Source organism: Cavia porcellus, unplaced genomic scaffold (assembly GCF_034190915.1).
Source record: "Cavia porcellus strain 051 isolate PalLab524CR breed Dunkin Hartley unplaced genomic scaffold, mCavPor4.1 scaffold_15, whole genome shotgun sequence".
NCBI lineage: Eukaryota > Metazoa > Chordata > Mammalia > Rodentia > Caviidae > Cavia > Cavia porcellus.
The window spans coordinates 68,222,802-68,246,463 of record NW_026947498.1 but is presented as its reverse complement, the minus strand read 5'-3'; the positions used below and the strand labels follow the sequence as shown (position 1 = coordinate 68,246,463).

General features: G+C 38.8%; 1 protein-coding gene across 1 annotated transcript; it reads right to left on the bottom strand.

The window, feature by feature from the left end:
* Positions 1 to 1,024: 1,024 nt before the first annotated feature.
* On the bottom strand, positions 1,025 to 5,738 carry LOC100725920 (cystatin-A). The gene is made up of 3 exons (XM_003469308.5): positions 5,535 to 5,738; positions 3,492 to 3,593; positions 1,025 to 1,258 (listed from the first exon to the last, which is right to left on the bottom strand). The coding sequence occupies exons 1-3, from the start codon at positions 5,613 to 5,615 to the stop codon at positions 1,127 to 1,129; spliced, it is 315 nt and encodes a 104-aa protein (XP_003469356.2). The 5' UTR covers positions 5,616 to 5,738; the 3' UTR covers positions 1,025 to 1,126.
* Between the last annotated feature and the right edge of the window lie 17,924 nt (positions 5,739 to 23,662).

The following is a 23,662-nucleotide window of genomic DNA, read 5'->3' as shown; positions in this document are numbered from 1 at the left end:
ACATGGGCAGTAGCAAATGCATATCTGCTATCAGTATAAATGTTTATGTCTTTACCTTCTGACCACTTGAGGGCCTCAGTGATGGCAATGAGTTCAGCCCATTGGGCCAATGTTCCCAGCTCCAAGGCTTGTTCCCATAGAACCTGAGGCTCTGTGGTAATGGCAGCTCCTGCCACCCACTTACTTTGATAGATGTAACTGGTCCTAGCGGAGAAGTATGATGGAACTCAGGATAGAGGCTCATCCATCAAGTCCGGTCAGAGCCCCATGAGGTGGTCAATAACCTCAATACACTTGTGGAGGGGCAAGGAGGGGTCATTATCAGGCAGCAGAGTAGCAGGGTTGAAAGCTGCTGTCTCCTTCAAACTGATTAATAGTCAGATCCAGAAGTACCACCTGATAGTGCATAACTCAGGAGTGCATAACTCCACCGGTTTGGTGGAGCCTTGATGAGGGTCTCCAGTGAATGAGAGGAGACAATTAAGAGTTTTTGTCCAAAAGTCAATTTACTACTGAGACAATTGGGGAAACTTGAATGGTATGCAGGAGCTATCTGCTAGCAGGCATCAGTGATAATTTCCTGAATCTGAACGGTATATTTCAGCAACAAAGTCCTTGGCTGTGGGAAATGTACACTGGTATTTGTATTGGGGAATCCTAGTATTTGTTGGTGACAGGGGCTAACTATAGATAGCAAACTAAGTATCTAGGGAAGACCATTTTTTATTTTTGCAGCTTTTCCTTGAGTTTAAGATTGTTTCAAAATAAAAATACATTTTGTAAAATATTTGACTCAATCTTAAAATATAAGAGTGGAGAAGGTTCTCAGAAATCACCAGGAATAGGAAATTGATTAAATAACTGTCTGAGACCTCAAGACCTTCCCTGCCTGCTGGGTGTGGATGGGGATTAAGATTTCAATTAATATTACTTTGAATGTAATTTCTGCTCTAAAACAATAGTTTTGATTTTGAGAATGTAAAGGCAATTTCTGTGTAATAAAACACATGCATAAAAATGGGAATTCATTTGCAAAGGAATGTCTCTTTATTGATGGTCACATTTACTAACAAGGATCATTCATCTGTGCCCAGTGCAAAGAATCAGACCACTTTGGAACAAGTCTCTAAAAGTAACTCAGTTCATCGTCCTTGCTTTTGCCAGTCTGGTAGCCAGAAAGCTGCAGAGCATCTTCATTTCGTCCAGGAAGAGGTTCAAATACTCTTACGTGAACATAGCCATCATTATCTACCCGAATCTGAAAAAAGAGAAAAAGAACAAGCTGGTTTATTCATCTGGATCTGCATCGTGTGAGAGGTCTACAGACCTGTGAAGCCTTCCCTGCCATTGGTCTTTCTGGAATGGCAATTCCAGTTCTAGGGCAGCAATCCTCGACCAGCTTCCATGAGCCCGCCACAGTCTTATTTATACAAGAAAGCTAAGAAGTGAAAGCCACGGCAAGAAGCACTCATCTAGGTTTACGTGTTGCACTTTTAAAATTATAATTTGGGCACAAATGACAGTCCCGAGATGCATTTGTTTCAAAGATGCATGGAACAGAGTCAAGTTGGTAGCCTCTATATTTTGGTGATTCTGTTTTCTGACTTATAAATTGGGAAACTGTTTGCTACATTTATTTGTTCATTTGTTTGTATTTATTTGGTTCACAGGGCAGGCTTCAACCTTGGCAAACCTGACTACAGGCAGCACAATGATGCTCTGTCCCCAAATCCTGACTGTGTTCTTCTTACGTGACCTTTGTTAGTTAATTCACCTTCCCAGATCCAACTTTTCTCATGAGCCTCACAACAGCACTAGCTTATTCTCCTCACACTGCTTGTTGGTGAACATTACCTGAGAGAAGACATGCCCAGCTCTTAGCACTGTGCCTGACTCAGGGTTTCACCCGCATTGTGCAGGTCAGAGGAGTAAGCTCAGAGGAGGAACTCTCTGTTCACACTGCTTTCAGTCAGGACTAGTAGAACAAGTCCAGCCAAGGTCAAACCTGGAGGCTCTGAGACCACAGCCTTCAGTCCTGTCCCACACTGCCTCTTGATCAGTACCCAAGATGCACAGGACATCAGCTCACTAGCGAGACCTTCAACCCAGAGAGCAGCCCAGAGCAAAGGAGCCTACAACCAGGCTTCCAGGAGAGAGGAGGGACCTGGGGGCAGAGGCTGGAATGCTGGAGTCATTGCAGTGGGAAAGGAGAGATTGAGGGAGAGAGAAAGGGAAGGAGGAGGAAGGGAAGATGGGGGAGAGAGAGAGGAAGAGGGGAGAAGAGTGGGAGGAAGAGAAAGAGATAAAAGTCAAGAAGTTGCTGGAGTAAATTACTCCAAAGCTGTATTATTCTGTTTCCAAATTAAGTGGAATTCAGAAATAACTTGAATAATGTGCTATACAAAGCATTTTAACCATTTTTGCCCATTAAGTATTTTGATCAATGTAATTGCAATACACTACATGTACTAATAAATTAAAATTATATCTAATGTAAATAACTTATTACAACCCCAGTAGATTCAGCTTGTGGCACTCTAAGCACAGTTGAAAGCTGTGGATTATTTAAACACATTAAAAGTTACAGGTGTGGCATCTCACAACTGAAGTTCCCACATTCTGGGAAGATGAGGTAGGAGGATCAAATATTTGAGTCCAGTCGGGGCAATTTAATGAGATCCTGCCTCAAAACAAGGAAAAACTAGTTGTGAATATAGGTCATTCTATTCACAATAGAATTCAAATTAATAAATATATAAGAAAGGATAACAAAACTATATGTAATGCAAATAACGTAATGTAAATAACTATATGTAATCTAAATAACAAAACAAGGAAAAACTAGTTGTGAATGTAGTGCAAAGGCCATTATTTTAATCATGAGTGCCCAAATAAGTAGATAAAAATGAAATATTTTAGAAATCAGTTTTATGGCTATATCAAAAAATTAAATGATACAGTGACCCAGTCCTAAAGGAAGAAAATACTCATGTTGTCAAGGGGGAAACAAATCAGCCAGTCCACATGGGTATATTTGGGGGTCATGCTCACCCTGAACAGTTATGGATGCTCTTTTCTGTATGATTTCCAGAAATGAGAAGTTAACAATTCATAAATGGGGCTGGGGACTCAACTCAGCACCCGCCTGTCAGGTGCAAGGTCCCTAGTTTGAATTTTGGTATGAAAGAAAGAAAGAAAGAAAGAAAGAAAGAAAGAAAGAAAGAAAGAAAGAAAGAAAGAAAGAAAGAAAGAAAGAGAGAGAAGAAAGAGAGAAAGAGGGAGAGAAAGAAAGAAAAAGAGAGAGAAAGAATTAATAAAAGAAGTTCATGAATTCCAAAGAATGGTATGAGATCCTCTGCCAAATCTGAGAGCCTTTTACTAGCATGTTGTCCTGCTGGCATCTTAATCGAGGACAATTAGGAGGGAAGAAGAAATGTTACAATGAAAGAGAAATATATCTCTGAGTGCTAAAGTAGATGTTGAAGTCTGACCTTAATGAAGTAATTTGTTCCAGCAACCACTTGAGTTTTATACTCGATGGCTGTAAATTCTTGGTAAGACTCATTTGTTTTTTCTTCAAGCTGTGGTTTAATCTTAAAAAGAGAAAAAGGGAAACAAATTATCAGAGATATGTTAGACACTGTGTGATTCACAAACCTGGGTACCACATCCTCCTAAAAATCATCCGAGATGATAGATCCCTGAGTTGTCTTTGGTATTTCAAAAGAAACCAAGTATACAGAACCATGTGTAGTGATGCACACCTGTAATCCTCACTCAGCATGGAGAGGCCTAATTAAGGGCAAGTCGGTGTGGTGATGGAATATAGTAACAGTGTGACTGGGGGTGCTCCACTAGTAGTTATATATGTGTTTGACTGATAAAAATGAGGGCAATCATTGCTAAAGTTTAAAAGAAATTGTTTAAAAGTTTTAGCAAACATATACAGCGTTGTTTCCCCTAGTGTTATCATTTTTCTTAACTAGGGAGTAATCATCAAAACCAGGAAATATGCATGGTGCAATGCTGTTAAGCAGTCTGTAGACCTTTGGATTATCTTGCTTGCTGTTCCCAAAAATGCCACTGCTCTAAGATCCTATATTACATTTAACTTCCAAGTGTTCTCAGTTCCCTCCTCTGTGGGTTAATTCCAAGGTTAATTCTTTGTGACTCACGACCTTGACACTTAGGGAATAACAGTGGACTGTTAGTGTGTAGAATGCTGCTCCCTTTGGATCTGTCTGGTTCCCCTTATGTTAGTCACCTACATTTTTGGCAGGGACAGCAAAAACTGGGCTCTCAGTGGCCCCTCTCAGGAACTCCCATTTCCCCACTGTTGATGTTAACACAAAGACATCTGCCAGGCTTAACCCTAGAGTTACTATTTTTATAGTTAATGTAGCCTTGCAAGGAGACACAGCCAGACCACGTGACTATCTTTTTCTCATGCTGTCATCTGCAGTTGAGCATCCACTGATGCTTCTTGCCTATAATAATTACTACAGTGGTATGGTAAAATCAAACTGTGATTTTTGCTATCATTTCTCATATATTTATTAATTTGAATTCTATTGTAAGGAAGACTATCCCCTTTCTCCAATTCATACATTGAACAGTGTATGATTCCTGTATGTTTCTTTAATTCTATAGTTATAATTAGTTTTCTTTTGGGGGGAATTAAATTGCCCTAGATTTTGCCATCTGGATCTCCTTCAAACTGCTGTCCTGACAACACAGCTCTGTCACTTCATGAGCACTTCCTTACTTTGATGGTACAACATACTCTAGACTCGTCTTGAATTTGCCCTGCCTCCTCCCTGGAATTAAATTTTAAAAACACGCATCATAGTGACCTACGCAGGTGATACCTAGTATAACAACATTTATAATTTCTTGGTTTGCTAAAAATACTGAGTTCTATTTTTCTCATAATCAATTTGGGGGCCTATTGGCATTAGAGGTCATGCTAGTTCTCTTGTCTACTAATTTAATTACTCTCTATTGAAGAGACTAAAACACCATCTATTTAGGCAAATGTGAAGGAAGTCTGTAAGTGATCACCTTTACAGTACTGTTCCTGACTCCTCTCAATAAAATACATACATACATACATACATACATACATACATACATACATAAAAACTCTCCCTGCAGAGCACTGAATATCATCAAATTAACAATTTGATTAATGACTTTAGAGCTTTACTACAGGGTGGAAACATTCATAACTAACTGATCAGTAGTTCTCCAATCAGACATAGAAGTATAAAGGCTTTAGAGTTGTTCCAGTGCAAACCTCCTTTAACAAATGCGGAAATGAGGTATCAGCAAGAAATGTGACTCGGTGAAGGTCACTCTGGTAGTGCTGGGATCATTCAAGCTTTCATCTGAAAAGCCCAGTATTCCAGTTTCAGTTACCCAAAGCCACACACTTAGCATTGCGCTGGATTCCATGTTCATCTATGCTCTAACCCCAGGACCATACTATAGACTGAGGTTTTGATTGGATTTCTTTCTGAGATGCATCAGCTCACCTTATCTGCGATCTCTTGGATTTCAGGAGTAGCAGGTTTGGCCTTGCTCAGGCCTCCAACTATCCTTTCAGGTTCTTCCATCTTCACAGGAGCAGGGTGCAATGTTAGGCAAGCGTGGAGACTGGGGTTTTTAAAGAGGTGTCCGTGGTCCCACCCATAGAATGTTTCATCTCTAAAAAGAGAAGGATGGGCGGGGATAACAGGACAGCTCAGGGCAAATTTTGTGTCTCCTTCAGAGAATATGCTGACTGGTTTGGGAAGGAGGAGGCCGAGGGTGAACTAATGGGTGTGTAGTCATGCTGGGACCAGCCCCTCACGCCCCAGTTTAGTCCCTGTGGTCTGTGTGGCAACAGTTCAGGTCTGTTGCGATGTCTGAAACATGACCTATGAAACCACAGAGTTACTAAATGTTCTAAAGCCTCCAGTGCAAAGTTTTGGAATTTTTTTAATGGAATACAAAGTAGTAATATCAAGGCCGACCACTGAGAACTTACCTGACTTTAAAATTTTTTAGTTTTACTGGTACACATTTGCAGTACATGACCAGTGCATTCATAGAGGGGAGTTGGTTCACGCACATAATACATCCTAATTGTCTTTACTTCCTCCCACTCCCCACTCTGTCCTGTACTATCATTTGTAAATCAATAAAGGGATTTATGTAGAGAACTTTTGTTCTTTGGCAGTGGGAATAGATGTGAGGACCTTGCATTTGCCAGGCAGGTGCTGTGCCGCTAAGCTATATGCCATCAGGAGGACTTCTGCTAGGTATGTACACTTTAGTTTTATTTAAAATGTTTAGAATACAGGAAAACAAAGCATGAAGCAATACATATCTGTATTTTTATCACACAGAACTAAAAATTTTAACCTTTTTTCTATTTGCTTCATGTATTTTATGCAGTTTTAAAAGAAATAAAAAGCTACAGGTGTGGAGGAAGCCCGTGGCCCAGCCAACCCTGCTTTCCCAGTGGTAAGTCCCACTGGGGGTTAGTATCCTTTTCTAGAGGCCCCCGCTTTCAGCACTGAGGACTGAAGCTTGGGTGTGGCCCTGAGCTCCATCACACCTCATTTTTATATTGTACGTTGACAGACACTTTCTAAATCACTAAAGTCCCTTAGCTGGGCTTGATTTCATGACCTTCCTGCCTCAGCCTCCTGAGTGCTGGCCTTACAGGCCTGTGTCACCAGGCCCAGTTTGTCCATTTTTAAGCCTGGTGTGTTTTTAAGTGTTTACTTAAAGCTTCTCCTAATCATATATTCTATTTTATGTTGTTTCTATGCAACGTATTTTTGAGTCCACGTTGATGCGCAGGTAATAGATCTGGTTGTTGCTTTAGGTTGGCTTTCGAGTGTTTGCCATTAGATTTTTTTTTTTTTTTTTGGTACCTGGAATTGAACCCCAGCCCTCCATTAGACTCTTTAGTTGTACGTCAGTACCCTTTCAAAGGGATTGTGAAGGCCCCATTTGATGTGAGCACCCAACAGGAAGGTGTCGCTGCCCCTCCTGGCTCACTTTCTGTGAGTGGGAAAGGCAGCAAGTCAGGATTACTGAGGTTACACTTCAGTTGTTAGGTAATGAAGGTTGCTAAGAGTTCTGAGCTACAGAGAAAACGTTTGCGCTTTAGGAAGACACAACCAGAAGGAATGTATAAGTTGCTCTATTAGGAAAAGCACTATTTAACTGTTTTGTCCTGTGATGGTTCAACACTTACCAAATTTTGGCACCAAAATGTGTGAGTTTTTCCTGATGCACCAACAACTTTCCAGCACACACTGGGTGGGTGTCCTTCAGTTCAGTTTCCCAGAAAGCTGATTCTGGATGGGTCCACACAAGTGCAGTCAGTTTGATGATTTTTTAAAAATTTTTATTTAAAGAAAGATTAAACAAAACAGAAAATAGGTAGAAATAGTACATACATTCAGAGAAAAAAAAAACAGTAAGAAATCACTAGTTGATGTTGTCGTTTTACAAATAGTTGTTCAAGATACAAAAATGGAACATGTAAAGTGGGAATTCAAACAGAGACTTCAAAAAGTCAAGCAGACACTAAAGCCGCTGAGCTAAATCCCCAGCATTGCAGTAGCTTTATAGTATGATTTCAAGTCAATTATTGTGATGTTCCCTGTCTTGTCTTTGTGTACTGTTTTCCATCCGTTGACTTTCAGTGTATGAATTTAATTTTGAATTAAATGTATTTCTTGTACACAGTCTATTGTTGGATCTTGCTTCTTGATCCATTCTGTCAGTCTGTGTCCTGTGAGTGGTGAACTGAGACCTTTAACCTTGATGGTTAGAACTGAAATGTATTGAGTTAGTGTGTTATTATCCTGTTCTTGGTCCCCCCATTTTCCCTCCTCCCTCTAATTATTTGCCTTCTCGGGTGGATTCCTTCTGTTGGGGTTCATGGAACTGTAGTCCCTATTATCTCTTTCTAGAGTACCCTTCAGAACATTTTGGTCATAAGTTTCTTCAGATGTTCTTTGTCATGGAAATATCTTATTTCTCCATCAATTTTGACAGATACTTTGAGCAGTACATCAGTCTGGGTTGAAATTTGGAGTTCTTCACTCTAAGGTCTCCTTGGCTTGAGAAATCAGCTGTAATTCTGATGTGCTTTCCTTTGCAAGTGGTTTGTTTCTTTTCTCTAACAGCTTTTAAGGTTTTATTCTTGTGCTGAATTTCTGGAATCTTGAGTATCATATGCCTGGATGTAGATTTTTTTTTTTTTGATCTTTGCTTGTTGGATTTCAATGTGCCTCATTTATCTGTATGTTAAATTATTTTCCTTTGTCGGGAAGGTTTTCTGCCATGATGTCTATGAACAATTTTTTCATGTCATTTGTGAGATCTCCTGTGTTTCATTGACTCCAACTAATCTTAAGCTCCTCTTCTTTGTCTCATCTAGCAGCTGCTGGATTGCTTTCTCATGCTCCCTTGCTATTTTTGAGAAATCTTTCTTTTCCTGGTTTCTGACTGTCTTCAATATCTGAGATTCTGTCCTCACATTGGACTAATCTGCTTTGAATATTATCAGTGGAGTTTTTGTTTTCCTGAATGTCTGCTTGAATGTGCTTTATGGATTCCATTTTGTTCCTATCTGAGCTTCCATAATTTTCTTAGTCTCGTCTATTTTTTTGTCTGTGTCTGCTGTAACATCACTAAGCATAGTGTGTATTTTGATAATCTCTGTAGTTATCTGAGAAATCATTTCTGATTTCATTTTTTCCCAGAGCCTCATTCGATTGCTTTGTTATTACCACTGCAGAGAGGCCTGGAAGGGGGCTTTAGGATTGTCCCACCTCATTGCCCACGGGTTTGTCTTTGGTGAAGTGGATGTCCAGAGTTGCCTCTTGTTTAAGTGTCTTCTCTCTTCTTTCTTTCTTTCTTTTTTTTACTTAGTTAATTCCTGGGATGATGCTTGTAAGTTGCCTCTGGTGGGTGGCTTTATTGGTAGTATTTAGGACTCTTAGGTCATGATTACGTCTCTGAAGTATCTTCCAGGTGTAGCTGGTTTTTGGGTTTTGAGTCTGTTGGAAGATCTTACCTTCTCAGTTTGTTAGAGATGAGAAATTGTTGCTTGTTTGTCCTAGGACCTGTTCTTTGGCACTGTGCCACAGTACTTTCTGTGCCCCTTGGTTAATCTCAGTCATAGAATACCAGGACCAACAGCTATTTAGAATAATTATGTCAAGCTTGGCTATAGTAGCATCAATAGCATCAAATACAGCCTAGCAAATGATAAACCGAGTGCCAGCCAGTGCTGTCCTCCACATCCACTGCTCCCCTCTACTGCAACATCTCCCTGCAGAGGCCTCCAGGGTCACCAGCCATTGTACTGTGACCATGGATCGCAGGTTTGAACTACTTATCTTGTGTAGTGGGTCCTGTCTCAGGGAGAAGGCACCACCAGCTCCTGCCTTCTTCTTCACTGAAGTTTTTTTTTTTTTTTTTTTTTTTCTCCTCTCCCTCTGTTGGCTTCAATTCCCACTTCAAATTTTCCCTGGGTCCAGGGGCCCACTTCCCTTCTTGTCATCCTCATGATGCTATATTCTAGCATCTGAATGGAGACTCTCAGAGATACTATTTTCTCTGCTGCTATGATTCTGTCATCTTCCCAGAAGCCTCCAAGTCAATGGAATTCTAATAACTACCTTAAAATTATTTGCTCTCAGAAATTCCTTTGCTAATGTTAGGGCTCAGAAAGTGACACCTTAGGATTAGGGATGTAGTTCAATGGAAGGGAATTTTCCTAATATGAACAAAGGACTGGGTTGATCCCCTGTCCTGCCAAAAGAAAGAAGCAATACATAATAATACGGCACTTTGGAATCCTGAATCCTTTTTTTTTTTTTTTTTAATTCTAAAGAACAAAACAGAACAAAGCAGATCAGAACAAAACAATGCAAGCAACATGTAGTTTCAAGACAAGATCACAGGAAATCAACTGTGGCTAACACAATGTCTCCTCTTCTTCACACATGTTAAATTCAAGCAAAAGAAAACAGTATAAAACTGATCAAAACAAAAGAGTGAAAGCATTACTGACCTTCGAAACCCGACGACAGAAAATCAACAATGGCTACCATAATGTCTCTTGTCTTCAAAAGAGCTGTCCATACCTTCACCATATTGAAATCAAATGATAGAAAACAGACTAAAACCAATCAAAACAAAGAATAAAAGCATTATTGGACTTCAAAACAAGATGATAGGAAATAAGCAATGGCTACCATAATGTCTCATTTTCTTAAAAGTAGTTGTTCATACCATTACACTTAACAAAATCAATTCTTATAATTCCTTGAGGAGAAGTTCTAGGAATGTGGAAGCCTATATATGTACATCTATCCTTTCTGTGTTAGAGGGAAAAACAAAACAAAACCAAGCAAATACAAGAAAAATCAAAAACAACAAAGATAAATGAATAAGATAGCCAAGAGCCCCAAACAATAACAATATGGGCCTTCAAAACAAGGTGGTAGGAACAAAACTAAGGTTGTTATTTTGCATAGTTATCTTCAAAAGAGTTATTCAGATTTCCAGATAGAGACATGCAAAATTGATCTAATCCTATGACTGTGAACTGTTTGGATCCAAGAACTAATAGAATTATTTGAACCATCATCTCAGCTGTCTTAAGTGTATATATACACATTCATATCTTTTTTCTTTCCTGTTCCTTCTTTTCTCTTTTTCTCTGTTGGAGTTTTTTCCCCTTTGAGCAGTTTCTTATCCTTTCATGGTATTTACTGAAGATTTTGTATCTTATTTACTCTTTCAGTTTCTCACACTAGGGAGACAATGCTATATCTACATGTGTCAGTATGATTTATTTTACTTATGAATATGATCTTGAGTCACATCCATTTACCTATAAAAGCCTCAATGTGATCCTACTTTATAGCTGAGTAATACTCCATTGTATAAAAAGACCACATCTTTTTAAATCCACTCCTTGATTGATGGGCATTTAGGTTGCTTCCAAAATCTATTACAAATTGTGATGCTATAAACATGGATGCATATACATCACTGTGCTATGAAGTTTTCAGTTCTTCTGGGAATATGCCTAGAAATGGAATAGCTGGCTCAAATGGGACTTCCAATCCCAGCTTTCTGAGGAACCTCCAGACTGACTTCCACAGTGGTTGCACCAGTCTACACTCCCACCAGCAGAAGAGTTCCTTTTTCCCCACAGACTCTCCAGCATTTGTTCTTGGTGGTTTTCTTGTTGTTAGCCATTCTTTCTGTAGTAAGATGCAGTCTCAGTGTTGTTTTAATTTGAATTTCTCTCATGCCCAATGATGCTGAACATTTTTTCCTGTATTTATTTGCCATTTGTATTTCTTTGTCTGAGAACTGTATGTCCAACTCAGATGTCCATTTTTGGATTGGGTCTTTGAATTTTGGGGATCTTTATATATTCTAAGATAGAAGTTCTTTGTGTGAGAGACAATTGACTAAGATTTTTTCCCAATTTGTGAGTTTTCTTTCACTCTGTTGGAGATTTCTTTTGACATGCAAAAGCTTTTTAATAGGACTAGATCCAAGTTATTGATTCTGGGAATTATTTCCTGTGCAGTTTAATTTTGTTCATGAATTCTCTGCCTACTCCTATGTCTTCAAGATTTGTACCTATTTTCACTTCCAGGAAATTTAATGTTTCTGTTTTAATATTTAGATCTTTGATTTATTTTGACTTTAGTGCATGGTGATAGGCATGGGTCTAGTTTTAGTTTTTGGCATATGGAAAGCCAGTTTTTCCAGCACCATTGATTAAAGAGGCTATCTTTCTGCCAGGGAATGTGTTTGGCCCCTTTGTCAAAGATAAGGTGGCTGAGTGTGCTTGTAGTTGTGGTTGTATCTTTTAATCGATTCAACTGATCTTCAGGTCTGTTTTAATTCAGTACCATGCTGATTTTGTCACAGTAGCTTTGTAGTATAACTTCAAGTCAGGGATTGTGATGCCTCCTGCCTTGCCTTAGTTGCCCAGAATTGCCTGTGCTATTCTAGGTCTCTTCTGGTTCCAGATGAATTTTAGAAATGATTTCTCTAGGTCTGTTAGGTATGGTAATGGTATTTAAACTGGAATTGCATTAAATATGTATAGCAATTTTGGGAGAATGGCCATTTTCACATAGTTTCCTATCCATGAACAAGAGATGTTTTTCCTTTTCCTGAGATCCTCTTTGATTTCTTTTTTCAGAGTGGTGTAATTTTCACTGAACAGATCTTTTACTTCCTTTGTTAGATTGATTCCTAAGTAGTACAATTTTTTGAATGCTATTGTGAAGGGTGTAGTTTCTCCTATGTTTTCTCAGTGAACTTGTTGTTTGTGTGAAGGAATGCTATTGATTTCTGAGTGTTGATTTTGTATCCAGCTATATTACTAAATTAGGTTATTACATCTAGAATTCTTTCAATGGAGTTTTGAGTGTCTTCTATGAAGAGTATCATGTCATGTGCAACTAATGATAATTTAACTTTTTTCTTTCCTATCCTTATTCCTTTTATTTCTCTCTTTGTCTAATTGATCTGGCTAATTTTTCCAGTACTATATTGAATAGGAGTGGTGATAATGGAAATCTTGGTCTTATTCTTGATTTTAGAGTGAAAGCTTTCAAATTTTGAACATTTGATATGATGCTGGCTGTTGGTTCATCATAGATGGCCTTTATCAGATTGAGGTGAAGACCAGCTATTCTGATTTTCAGTAGAGATTTTATCATCAGTGTTGGATTTTATCAAAAGCTTTTTGTTCACCTATTGAGATTATCATGTGATTCTTGTCCTTGACTTTGTTGATATGATGCATTATGTTTGTTGATTGGCATATGGTGAACCACCCCTGTATTCCTGAGATGAATCCCACTTGGTCATGGTGTATGATCTTCTTGATGACTAGCTGTATTCTGTTTGCCAGTATTTTATTGAGAATTTTTGCATCTATGTTCATTAGGGACACTGGCCTGTCGTTGGAACTTTCTTTGGTTTTGGTATCAGAGTATTATTTGCTTCCAGGAATGAGCCAGGGAGAACTGGTTATCTTTCAATTTCATTGAATAGTTTGAGGAGTGTTGGCATTAAGTCTTCTTTGAATTTCTTGTAGAATTCTGCAGTGGATCCATTAGGACCTGGGCTCTTCTTTGTTGGTAAGGTTTTAATTACATTTTCAATTTCATTAATTGCAATTGGGTTATTCAGCAGTTTTACATCTTCTTGATCCAGCTTTTGTAATTCATACGTGTTTTGGAATCTGTCCATTTCTTTTGTGTTATCAAATCTGTGAGAGTAAAGGTTTTTGAAGTAGGTATTGATGATCTTCTGTATTTCCACACTCTGTAGTGATTTCACTCTTTTCATTCCTTATTTCATGAGTTTGAGTTTTTTCTTTCCTTTTTAAAACAAGTTGGCTAGGGGCTTATCAATTTTATTTATTCTTTCAAAGAACTAACTCTTCAATTAATTCTTTGTTCTATTTTCTTAGTTTCTACTGTGTTGATTTCTGCTCCGCTCTTTATCATTTCTTCCCTTCTTTGGGCTTGATTTGATCTTCTTTTTCTAGATGTCTGAGGTACAGTATCAGATTGTTTATTTGTGTTTGTTCTTTTTCCTGATGTGGAAGTTCATTGCAATGAGTTTCTCTCTGAGGGCTGCTTTCATTGTATGCCACAGGTTTTGGTAAGTTGTATTTGTATTTCTATTTGCTTGTAGATATTTTTTAAATTTCTTCTTTAATATCTCCTGTGAGCCACTGACTGTTCAGGAATGTGTTATTTAATATGTGTTTATGGAGTTTTTGCAATTTCTTTTGTCATTTATTTCTAGTTTCATGGCACTATGATCAAATAATATGCATGAGTTAATTTTGATTCTTTTGCATTTACTTAAGCATGTTTTATTGGATAGCATATGGTCTTTTTTAGAGAATGTCCCATATGAAGCTGAGAAGAAAGTATATTCTGATGTTGTTAGGTGGAACACGCTGTATATCTCTACTAAGTCCATTTTTTCACAAGTTTGATTCAGTTCTCTTATTGCTTTGCTGATTTTCTGTCTAATTGATCTGTCTCTTTGTGTCAGTGGGGTGTTAAGGTTTCCAGTTATAATGGTGTTATTGGTTATTTGATTTTCATTTCTATTACTATTTATTTTATATAGCTGGGTGCTTCCATATTTGGTGCATATATGTTTAGGGTTGTTGTTTCTTGTTCTTGATGTTTTCCCCTAACTAGTATGTAGTGGCCTTCTTTATCTCTTCTGATCATTCTTGGTTTGAAGTTCACATCGTCTGCAAACAGAATAGCTACCCCTGCTTTTTTGGGTTCCTGTTGCATGAAGTATTGTTTTCTATGCTTTGACTTTCAGTCTATAAATTTCCTTTTGAGTTAGTTGGGTTTCTTGTATACAGAATACAGTTGGATATTGTTTCTTGATCCATTCAGCCAGTCTATTTCTTTTAACAGATTTATAAGCGATTTACATTAATGATTATAACTGATGTATATAGGCTCATTTTTTATCATGTTATCTTTCTGCTGTTGGTTCTTTACCTTTGTAAATTTGTTTAATTGTTTGCTTTGCTTAGTGAATTTTTTTCTGTTGGGGTTCTTGGAGTTATAGGTATTTTTATGTCTATCCAGAATATCTTTCAGTATTCTTTGCAGGGTTGCTTTGGTAGTCATGAATTTCTTAAGCTATTCTTTGTCATGGAAGTATCTTATTTCTCCATCAATTTTGAAGGACAGTTTTGCAGGGCATATCATTGTGGGTTGGAAGTTGTTTTCCTTTAGGATTTGAAATACTTCATTCCACATTCTTCTTGACTTCATTGTGTTGAGAAGTCTTCTGTGATTCCGATGGGCTTTCCTTAATGGGCAATCTGTCTCTTTTCTCTAGCAGCTTTTAATATTCTGTTCTCATGTTGAATTTCTGGAATGTTGATTTTTATATATCTGGGTGTAGATTTATTTTGGTTATGACTAATTGGAGTTCTATATGCTTCACTTATATGTATATCAGTTTCCTTTCCCATGTTTGGAAAATTTTTGGCTATTACCTCTGTAAATAGTCTTTTTATATCATTTGTGTTGTCATGTTTTTCATTTACACCTCTCAATCTTGTATTGTTTTTCTTTGTGTCACCTTGCAGTCATTGAATTGTTATTTTCTGATTCCTTGTTACTTTAAAACAATCTTTCCTTTTCTGTATCCTAATTGCAATCTTCTCTTTGAGGTCTGAAAGTCTATCTTCACATTCATTTAGGTGGTTTTGCTAGCTTTTGATGCCTTTTTTCATTTCCTGGATATCTCTTTGAAGCTTTTTCATGCATTTTATTGCTTTCTTATATTGTTTATTCAAGGTTTCCATCTTTTTGCAGTGCTCCTAAAGTTTTTAACCATTTTCTTTTTTTTACCATTTCTTTTATTATGCTTATCATTGTTTCTTTTTCCTGGGAGATTATTTCTGATCTGAGTTCTTTTACAGCTTCATGGAGTTGTTTCTTTAGTTCAGCTGCTATTATTTCAGAAGTCTCAGGTGTATGGATTACACTTTCTTCTATGCCCATGTCTCCTAGGCTTGTTTGGGATGGGCTGGAGATTTGAGATTATATTTTGTTGTTTCATTCTGTCAGTTTCCTGTATTCCCCTGGGGAATCTAAATGCAAGGTCTCAGTTGCTTTCTGGGTTAAAGATGTCTGTTCGTTCTGCAAAATTTCCCCAAATGAATGGGGTCATTAGTCAGGCCTTATTAGGTCCCTGGTGGCACTCAGAGGCTCCTCAAATGATGGGAGTATGCTAGGCAAACCTTCAGCACAGACCTACATGGCACTCTGAAGCCTACCAATTGGGTTTCAGTGGTGTGCCAAGGCTGAACAACTAGGCAGAGTATGTTGTGCAGGGATTCAGCTCATGCCACATGGTGCACCAAACCTTCCCAGCTGCTTGGGGTCATTGGCAGAGCCCTACCAGCTTCTGGTCAAGGTGCTGACCTTTCACAGCTAGGTGGAGTTCACAGTACAGGCCTTGTGTTCTTGCATCTGGATGTAGGAGGTTTCTCTGCCCCTTGGGGTCACTGAGTAGGGGCCAAGCAGGACCCAGAGTGCCCTACTAATACTCCCCAGTAGTTTGGGCACACTGGGCAGGGCCCTGTCAGGTTCAAGGGAGGCGCCAAGGTTGTGTGGCTAGGTGGAGTTCGTTGTGCAGGTCTTCCACTCATTGGAATCCTGAATACTTTGAAAAAAAAACTGGAAAGGTCTTCTATATACAGTCTCTTTCTGATCCTATCCTTCTTTCTCTCTTGAAGTAGGTTCAAGAAACTGAAAATTCCTCTCCTCCAAGGTGAATCATAGAATAATAGCCCCCTTTCTCCAAAGGCATGCAGGAAATCTAGCCCCTCTTATCTTGCCTTGCTTTCCTGTGTATGAGGTAGCCACAAAAAATTATCTGACCAAGATTGTCTGAGAGTAGATCATATTAACCTAACTCTAAAAGGTGTTCCACTCTTATCTGGGAGACAGAGATGACACACAAAAGGTCAAGAAGACTTACTGTGGTTGCTCACTCAGTTCAACACCATTAAGTTACATCATTTTTGTCTAATCACATTTCTATACAACTAGTCATTCTTTATCAAATCTAAGCATAACTATGGACAGCTTTCTCTTTTTTTGGTTTTTATTTCTTTTTTTATTTTGAAAGTAGTAAAAACGTAACAGCACAAGACAGAACAAAGTCAGTCTAGACAATGCAGTGAAATTGGTACAGAATTTCACAGTAGGATACTGGGATAGTAGTAATATGTACTATGGTATATCTCTTTAACTTCACAATAGTTGTCCAGTCAATTAGGTATAGCAAAATCAAACCAAAAATAGAACATTATAAAACCAATTGAGAATACTGAATAGAGCAAAAGAAACATAACAAAACAATGAAAACAACCTATGCCTTCAAACAGAAGATAGAAGGAAATCCCCCATATTTGCTATACTGCATATGGTCATCCTCCCAAGAGATGCTGAGACATGTATCCCCAGTAGCTATGGGGGAACAGGATGGGCAGGGAAGGCTGCTTGATTTTCAGCCCACGTGGCAGTAGGCTCACAGGTAATGGCTTTCCTCCAGGCTCACACTGCAGGTGCTTACCAAGAAGGCAAGTGAACAAGCTGCCCGAGTCCCACCATCACCGGATCTTGGGAGTTCTGGTTTTTATTTCTAATAACTCCTGCTTCATCTAAAACTTTTACTAAATAAATCTGTTATGCTTTTCCCTTGTAATGCTGTCTTTTGTTACAGGAATGGGGTTCTGATAATGAGGATGAGAGCTATGTTAGCCTTCTACCTTTATAAAACAAATCCTGGGGATTTCGGTATTTCTTTTACATCCTCCAGGTAAAAAATTTTAAATGATTATTTGATACAATTTCAGTATTAGCATGTGTTTATCTGTAGATTGCCATACAGGGAAGAGAATCAATAAGTGGAGGAAGATACAAGGCAAGTTTTCCTGAGATTGCCAGGAGAGGAGAGACAGAAAGAAAGACTGAAATATTAAAGGTGAAAATCAATGTGGGGGACCAGAGTGGGCAGAAATGGGAGACCAGGATTTTAAAATGCATGATCAGGAGGCACTGGAGTGACTCAGATAAGAAGTCATCAAGTTTTGGTTCAGAGGCAGGGGCTTTGGTTATGAGCCATTCTACGTGTCAGTACCTGGCGCTGACATCCTGTGTGTCATGAGTGACTGTCCTTCCTGGAATCTATCCAGCCTTCACATAAAGGACACTGTCCAGTGCTCAGAAGCCATAAAGTCATGTTTCATTTTCTGTCTGCCAAATACAATCTATTAAAAATTCTGCATTTTCTTGTCAAAAAGTTCTATGTATAGTTGGTTCTCCCTACGGCTCTTAGGGTGATCATTCATAAACGCAAACTAGATGGCATTATATCACTTGGTACATTTCATTAATATCTTCCCATTGTTTTTGCATAAATAATAATTTTTTATTATTTTCATTATGAGGATTAAACCAGGACCTCACACATGCTGGGCTAGGCAAGTAATCTATCATAGAGCTACATGCCCAATCCTTTTATTTGTCCAACTGTTTATTTTGAGAGAGAATCTTACTAATTGCTCATGCTGTGTTTGAACTCGCGATCCTCCTCCCTCAGTCTCCCAAAGTGCTGGGATTACAGATGCACACTATCATGTTTAGCTCTTTTCATTAATTTAAGTGGAAAAATCCATTCCCCCACTTGATAGAGTACTAGCCTTTGCATGCTCACAACTTCACCCCACATTTTTACCCTCAGTGCAGTCTGGATGCACTGGCCTTGTTCAGATCAGGTGAAATCTCACAAACTGGTCTTCATCCCAAGCCTGGGAGCTTGATGCTCTGTGAGCCAGGATGCTTCCCTGACAATTACTCTTATCCATGTGGCTCTGTAGAGGGTCACATGCTGACAGAGGACTTCTCACACTTTGCCTCTGTACTGTTATTAATGGCATTATTCACAAGCCACACTTATTTTGGTTAGGTTGCCTCCATACTGTTATTAATGCCTCTGTACTGTTATTAATGGCATTATTCACAAGCCACACTTATTTTGGTTAGGTTTCTTCTCTGTTGCATAGGATAATGGTTATATTCCCAGAGTCCAGAGCCTACAGTGGTGAACAACAGGGCATTTGAGATGGACAGAGTGATGATTGCAGTTTTGGAGCTGAGTAGCAGCTTGTGGACCCATAGCAGAGTACACAGGCTGTGGTAGGAGACTCAAGACAAGGAATGAGCTACAGGACAGTCAGAGACTCCTTCTTTTATGCTCTGAAGAATTTGATATAAACAATATTGCTAATCTTATAGTGATGTGCAAATAATGTGCTTACTCTGCACTGGTCTATTTTTTAGAAAACATATTTTTCTTATATTTTAGAAAATATATTTTTATAAGTTTGAGGAAAAGAATCACAAGGTAAGTTTTTGGTCTGCAGACCATATGATTATCACATTATGGGGTTACCACACAAATTACTGCACAGGTACACTGGTTCTATGGATATCACAAGCTTGTTTAGACTCAGAAAATAAGTTTAGAACCAGACAGAAACTAAAGGTGCCTTCTGTCCCATCACTGAAAGTATATTTGAAGCCAGACAAAAGCATAAAATGGCTTATGTTCTACTCACATCCACTAGAAACTGCAAAAATTTTTAGGATGGCTGGACTGTTGAAACTCCATGAGACACTTTTCTAAGCCTCAAGGATGTATTGTGCTTCTACGGCCTCCAGGAACCTGCCTCTGTTCATCTCAGTAGTCTAAAGCTTCAAGATGGTAATTTTTTAGAAGTGTTGTACAAGAGAGATGGTAGTTTCATAATATGGACAAAAAATGTTAGATTGAATCCAGGGAAGAATTGAAAAGCTTTTTTAAAAAAAGTATGTAATTGTCACAAGATATATTCATTTAAATTCTTTCTAAATTATTGTAAGTATATATATAGTTTAGAAATTGGGCTGAGGGCAATTGTTATCACGTTAAATTTCCTGAACATCTTCGACTTTTTTGATCATGAGAAATTCTGGAAGTTTTGGGAAAAAATTTCTATTAGAAAAAATAACCAAAATTCTAACCAAGACAAGGCAAAGGAAAACAACAACAAGAACAACAACAACAGCAGCAGCAGCAGCAACAAACCACCCCAGCTGTGGAGGGCTTTAGTATTTCACCGAGTTTGGTTGCCCATAATAAGCAAGATGTGAGGTTCCCAGGAGCTCCCTGAAATGTGAATACAAGCCATTTTGAGTTAAAGGTCAGGTCTTTTCAGTGAGGTAGGTGCTCACCTGGGAAGGCAGGCTGGGACTGGGGTGGAAGGTGGCTGTTAATCTGTTTCTGCTCCTATTGTCCACAGACACACTAAGATGAATGCAGTGAAAGCCAATGTGTCTCAGGGCTGTGCCTGCCCTGGAGCACCTCTCTGGTTGCTGGGACACTCAGGCTTGGGAAAGGGAGAGTAGTTTGGAAATTTGTAGATGTAGGAAAGTGTCAAAGATTTTCTTTAAATTTTTTTTTATTTTAAAGAGACTAAAACAAAACAAAACAAATCAGAACAGAACAATGTAAGCAACACAGGACGTCACAAGACAACAGGATATCGACAGTGACTACCATAATGTCTCTTATTTTCTTTGAAATATTTATCCATGCCTTCACACACAATAATATCAAACATAAAAAATAGTATAAGACTAATCAAAATAATGAAAGCATTACAGGACTTCAAAACCAGATAACAGGTATTGAGCAAGGGCTACTATAATATCTCATTTTCCTCAAGAAAGTTGTCCATACCATCACACATAATAAAATAAAATAAAACAGAATAGAATTAATCAAAACAAAAAAATAAAAGCATTATAGGACTTCAAAACAAGATGATAGGAAATCAGTAATGGCTATCATAATGTCTCATTTTCTTCATCACACATAATAAAATCAATCAAACAAACAAAAAAACAGAATAAAGCCAGTTAAACAGATGAAAGCATTATAGGACTTCAAAACAATAGGAAACCAACCATGATTACCATATGCATCCCATTATATTAAAGATAGCTGCCTATACCATCAGACACAGTAACATCCAACACAAGAAAGAACAAAGCCAAATCTAACAAAATTGTAAAAACAATACAAGAATTCAAGACAAGGCAATAAGAAATTCACAGTAGTTACCGCCTTCCCCTCCTAAGCGTTTCCTCCCCTATCACTCTTACATTATCTGTTGTGCTTTTGGATTCCATTAACTCCTGTTTCTTATGCTAGGGTTCACACATATGAATTCAAACTGTTTTGCCCTAGAACATGATTTCCAGTTGCATCCATTTACCTACAGATGTCTTGAGATTATCCTACTTTATAGCTGGGTAGCTTTCTACTGCATGAGAATATCATATCTTTCTTATTCATTCTGTGGTTGATGGACAACTTATCCTTGATTTTTTTCTGGTCATTGTCACATGGAACAATTGTTTTCTTGCCTTTGATTTTCAGTCTGTGAATTTCCTTTCCAGTTAAATGTGTTTCTTGTATCCAGTATATTGATGGATCTTGTTTCTTGATCTACTCTCCCTGTACTTATTTTTATTGCTGAAGTGAGGCCATCTATATTAGTGGTTACAGTCAGCATACACTGGTTTGTCTCCGCCACGCTGTCCTCCTGCTGTTAGCCCTCCACTTTTCCCTTTCATTCAATTGCCTGTCTTATTTGGTGATCCGCCTCTGCTGCTGTTCCTGGAACCATGGTCATCTTTATCTCTCTCTCTCAAATATCATTTAGCACTCTCTGTAGGGTTGGTTTGGTGGTCATGAATTCCTTAAGTTGTTCTTTATCAATGAAGTACCTTGTTTTCCCATCAATTTTGAAAGGGTATATCAATGTGGGTTGGAAGTTGTTTTCTTTCAGGTTTGAAACACTTCATTCCAAACTCTTCTTGACTTGATGGTTTGGGTTGAGTAGTATGCTGTGATTCTGCTTGCTTTTGCTTTATAGGTGATCTGTTTCTTTCCTCTAACAGCCTTTCTCTTCTTGTGCTGAACTTCTGGGATCTCGATTATTACATGTCTGGGTGTAGATTTACTTTGGTTATGTGTAGTTGGAGTCCTATATGCCTCACGTATCTGCATGCCAGATCCATTTCCCATGTTTGGGAAGTTTTCTGTTATTACTTCTGTAAATAGCCTTTTAATTTCATTTGTGTTGACCCCTACTTCTTCACTGGTACATATCACTCTTAGATCATGCTTCTATGTGTCATCTTGAAGCCATTGAATTGTTACTTCCTGATTTTTGTTATTTTTAAGAGATATTTCCCTTCACTATGGCTAGCTAAAATCCTGTCATCAAGGTTGGAAAAAGTCTATCTTCAGTCTCTTTCAAGCAGTTTTGCCAGTTTTCGATTGATGTTTTAATTTCCTGGATCTCTCTTTGAATCTGTTTCATGCATTGGAGTTCCTTTCTATATTAATTCAAGGTTTTATCATTTCCCTATGCTCCTCTTTTTTATCTATGTCTTCTGTAGATATGCTGAGCAATTCTTTCAGTGTGTTTGTGATTTCTTCTTTTACCTGAGACATTATTTCTGATTTGACTGCTTTTATAATCTTGTGGAGTTGTTTCTTTACTTCAGTTGCTGTCCTCTCAGAGATTTCAGGTGTGTGACTTCTGTTTTCTTCCTTGACTGTATCTCCCAAACTTGTTCTGTGTGGGCTGGAGGTCTGAGATTGCCCTTTGTGACTTCATCTCCTGGGCTTCCTCCTCACAAGGTGGTTGTGGGCCTCAGTCACTTCCCATGTTGGCTGCCTCTCCGTGGTGCAGGGGGATGGGACAGGCACCTGAGTTCCTCTAATCTCAGATTTACAAGGAAATATCAGGTCATGGAGCAGGCTTCTCCAGACCTATGTAGCTACACTGGAGCTTTCTTGATTATCAGAGGTGCATGGAGGTGGGGCTGCTTCTCTCAGACTTTATGTCTACACTGGGACTCCTATGATGGATAGGCACATAGGGGTGTGTTTGTCTGATTCGCCTGGTGGGTGATGGCTGCCTAAAGGAAGCAAGGGCCTGCAGTGTTGCCCTGCAGGTGCACAGGGCTTATGTAGCTGTGTGTCCCTCCTCCTGCTGGTTGCCTGCAGGAAGGAGCCTTCTTGTGACAGCACCTAGCAGATGGAGGTGGATCTGTCTGGCTCTGTCTGCCTACACTGTTTGTCCACAGGAAGGAGCTTTCCGGTAGTGGGTTCCAACAGGCAGACACAGACATGCTGGTGCACTCTGCCTATGCTGGATGCCCACAGGAAGGGGCCTTCTAGTGGTGGCACCCAGCCAGCAGAGGTGGATCTGCTGGTTCTCTCTGCCCACCCAGGCTGCCTGCAGAAAGGGGACTTCAAGTGTTGGTGTCCAACAGGTGGAGGTGGATCTGCTGGTTCTCTCTGCCCATGCTGGTTGCCCACAGGAAAGGGGCCCTCTGTTGTTGGTGTCTGGAAGGCAGAGGCAGATCTGCCTGGTTTTCTCTGCCCGCACTGGCTGCCCACAAGAAAGGGCCAGTGTCAGCTCCTGGTAGGTGAAGCAGATCTGCTGGTTCTCTCTGCCCAAGCTGGCTGCCAGAAAGAAGGAAATGAAGGTGTCAAATATTTGTCAAAAGCAAAAAATTCAGCAACTCATAGCTTTTTTTACTTCAAAGTATGAAAGGTGTGAGGATCAACATGCAGTTGTTTCCTTTCATCAAACCTTAAACAAATGAATAAATAAATGGAATGGGAGATTATGAAAGAGGAGATCACAGGCTTATCTCTGATAAAGAGAATCATTCACAAAATATGGACAGAACCACAACCTTGTACAAAAATACTGCAACCTTATACAGTGAATACTTCTGTAAGGATGTGTAACCAACAACTGCCTCTCGACTTCAGAGACTCCACCTTTGTAAATAATGCTTGTAACCATGGATTATTGTTTCAAAACACTTCATGCAATCCTCCTCATTTTGCTTTTCAATATTCTCTTTTGCTTCAAATTCTTTGAATGCTCATGTGATTTTCTATACCAAGACATGTC

Bases quoted from the DNA above. Each gene is read 5' to 3' on its own strand.
- LOC100725920 (XM_003469308.5), bottom strand. From the start codon at position 5,615: ATGGAAGAACCTGAAAGGATAGTTGGAGGCCTGAGCAAGGCCAAACCT. The intron at 3,594-5,534 runs GTGAGCTGATGC...TCTCTTTTTAAG, and splicing joins TCCAAGAGATCGCAGATAAG to ATTAAACCACAGCTTGAAGA. The intron at 1,259-3,491 runs GTCAGACTTCAA...CTCTTTTTTCAG, and splicing joins GAACAAATTACTTCATTAAG to ATTCGGGTAGATAATGATGG.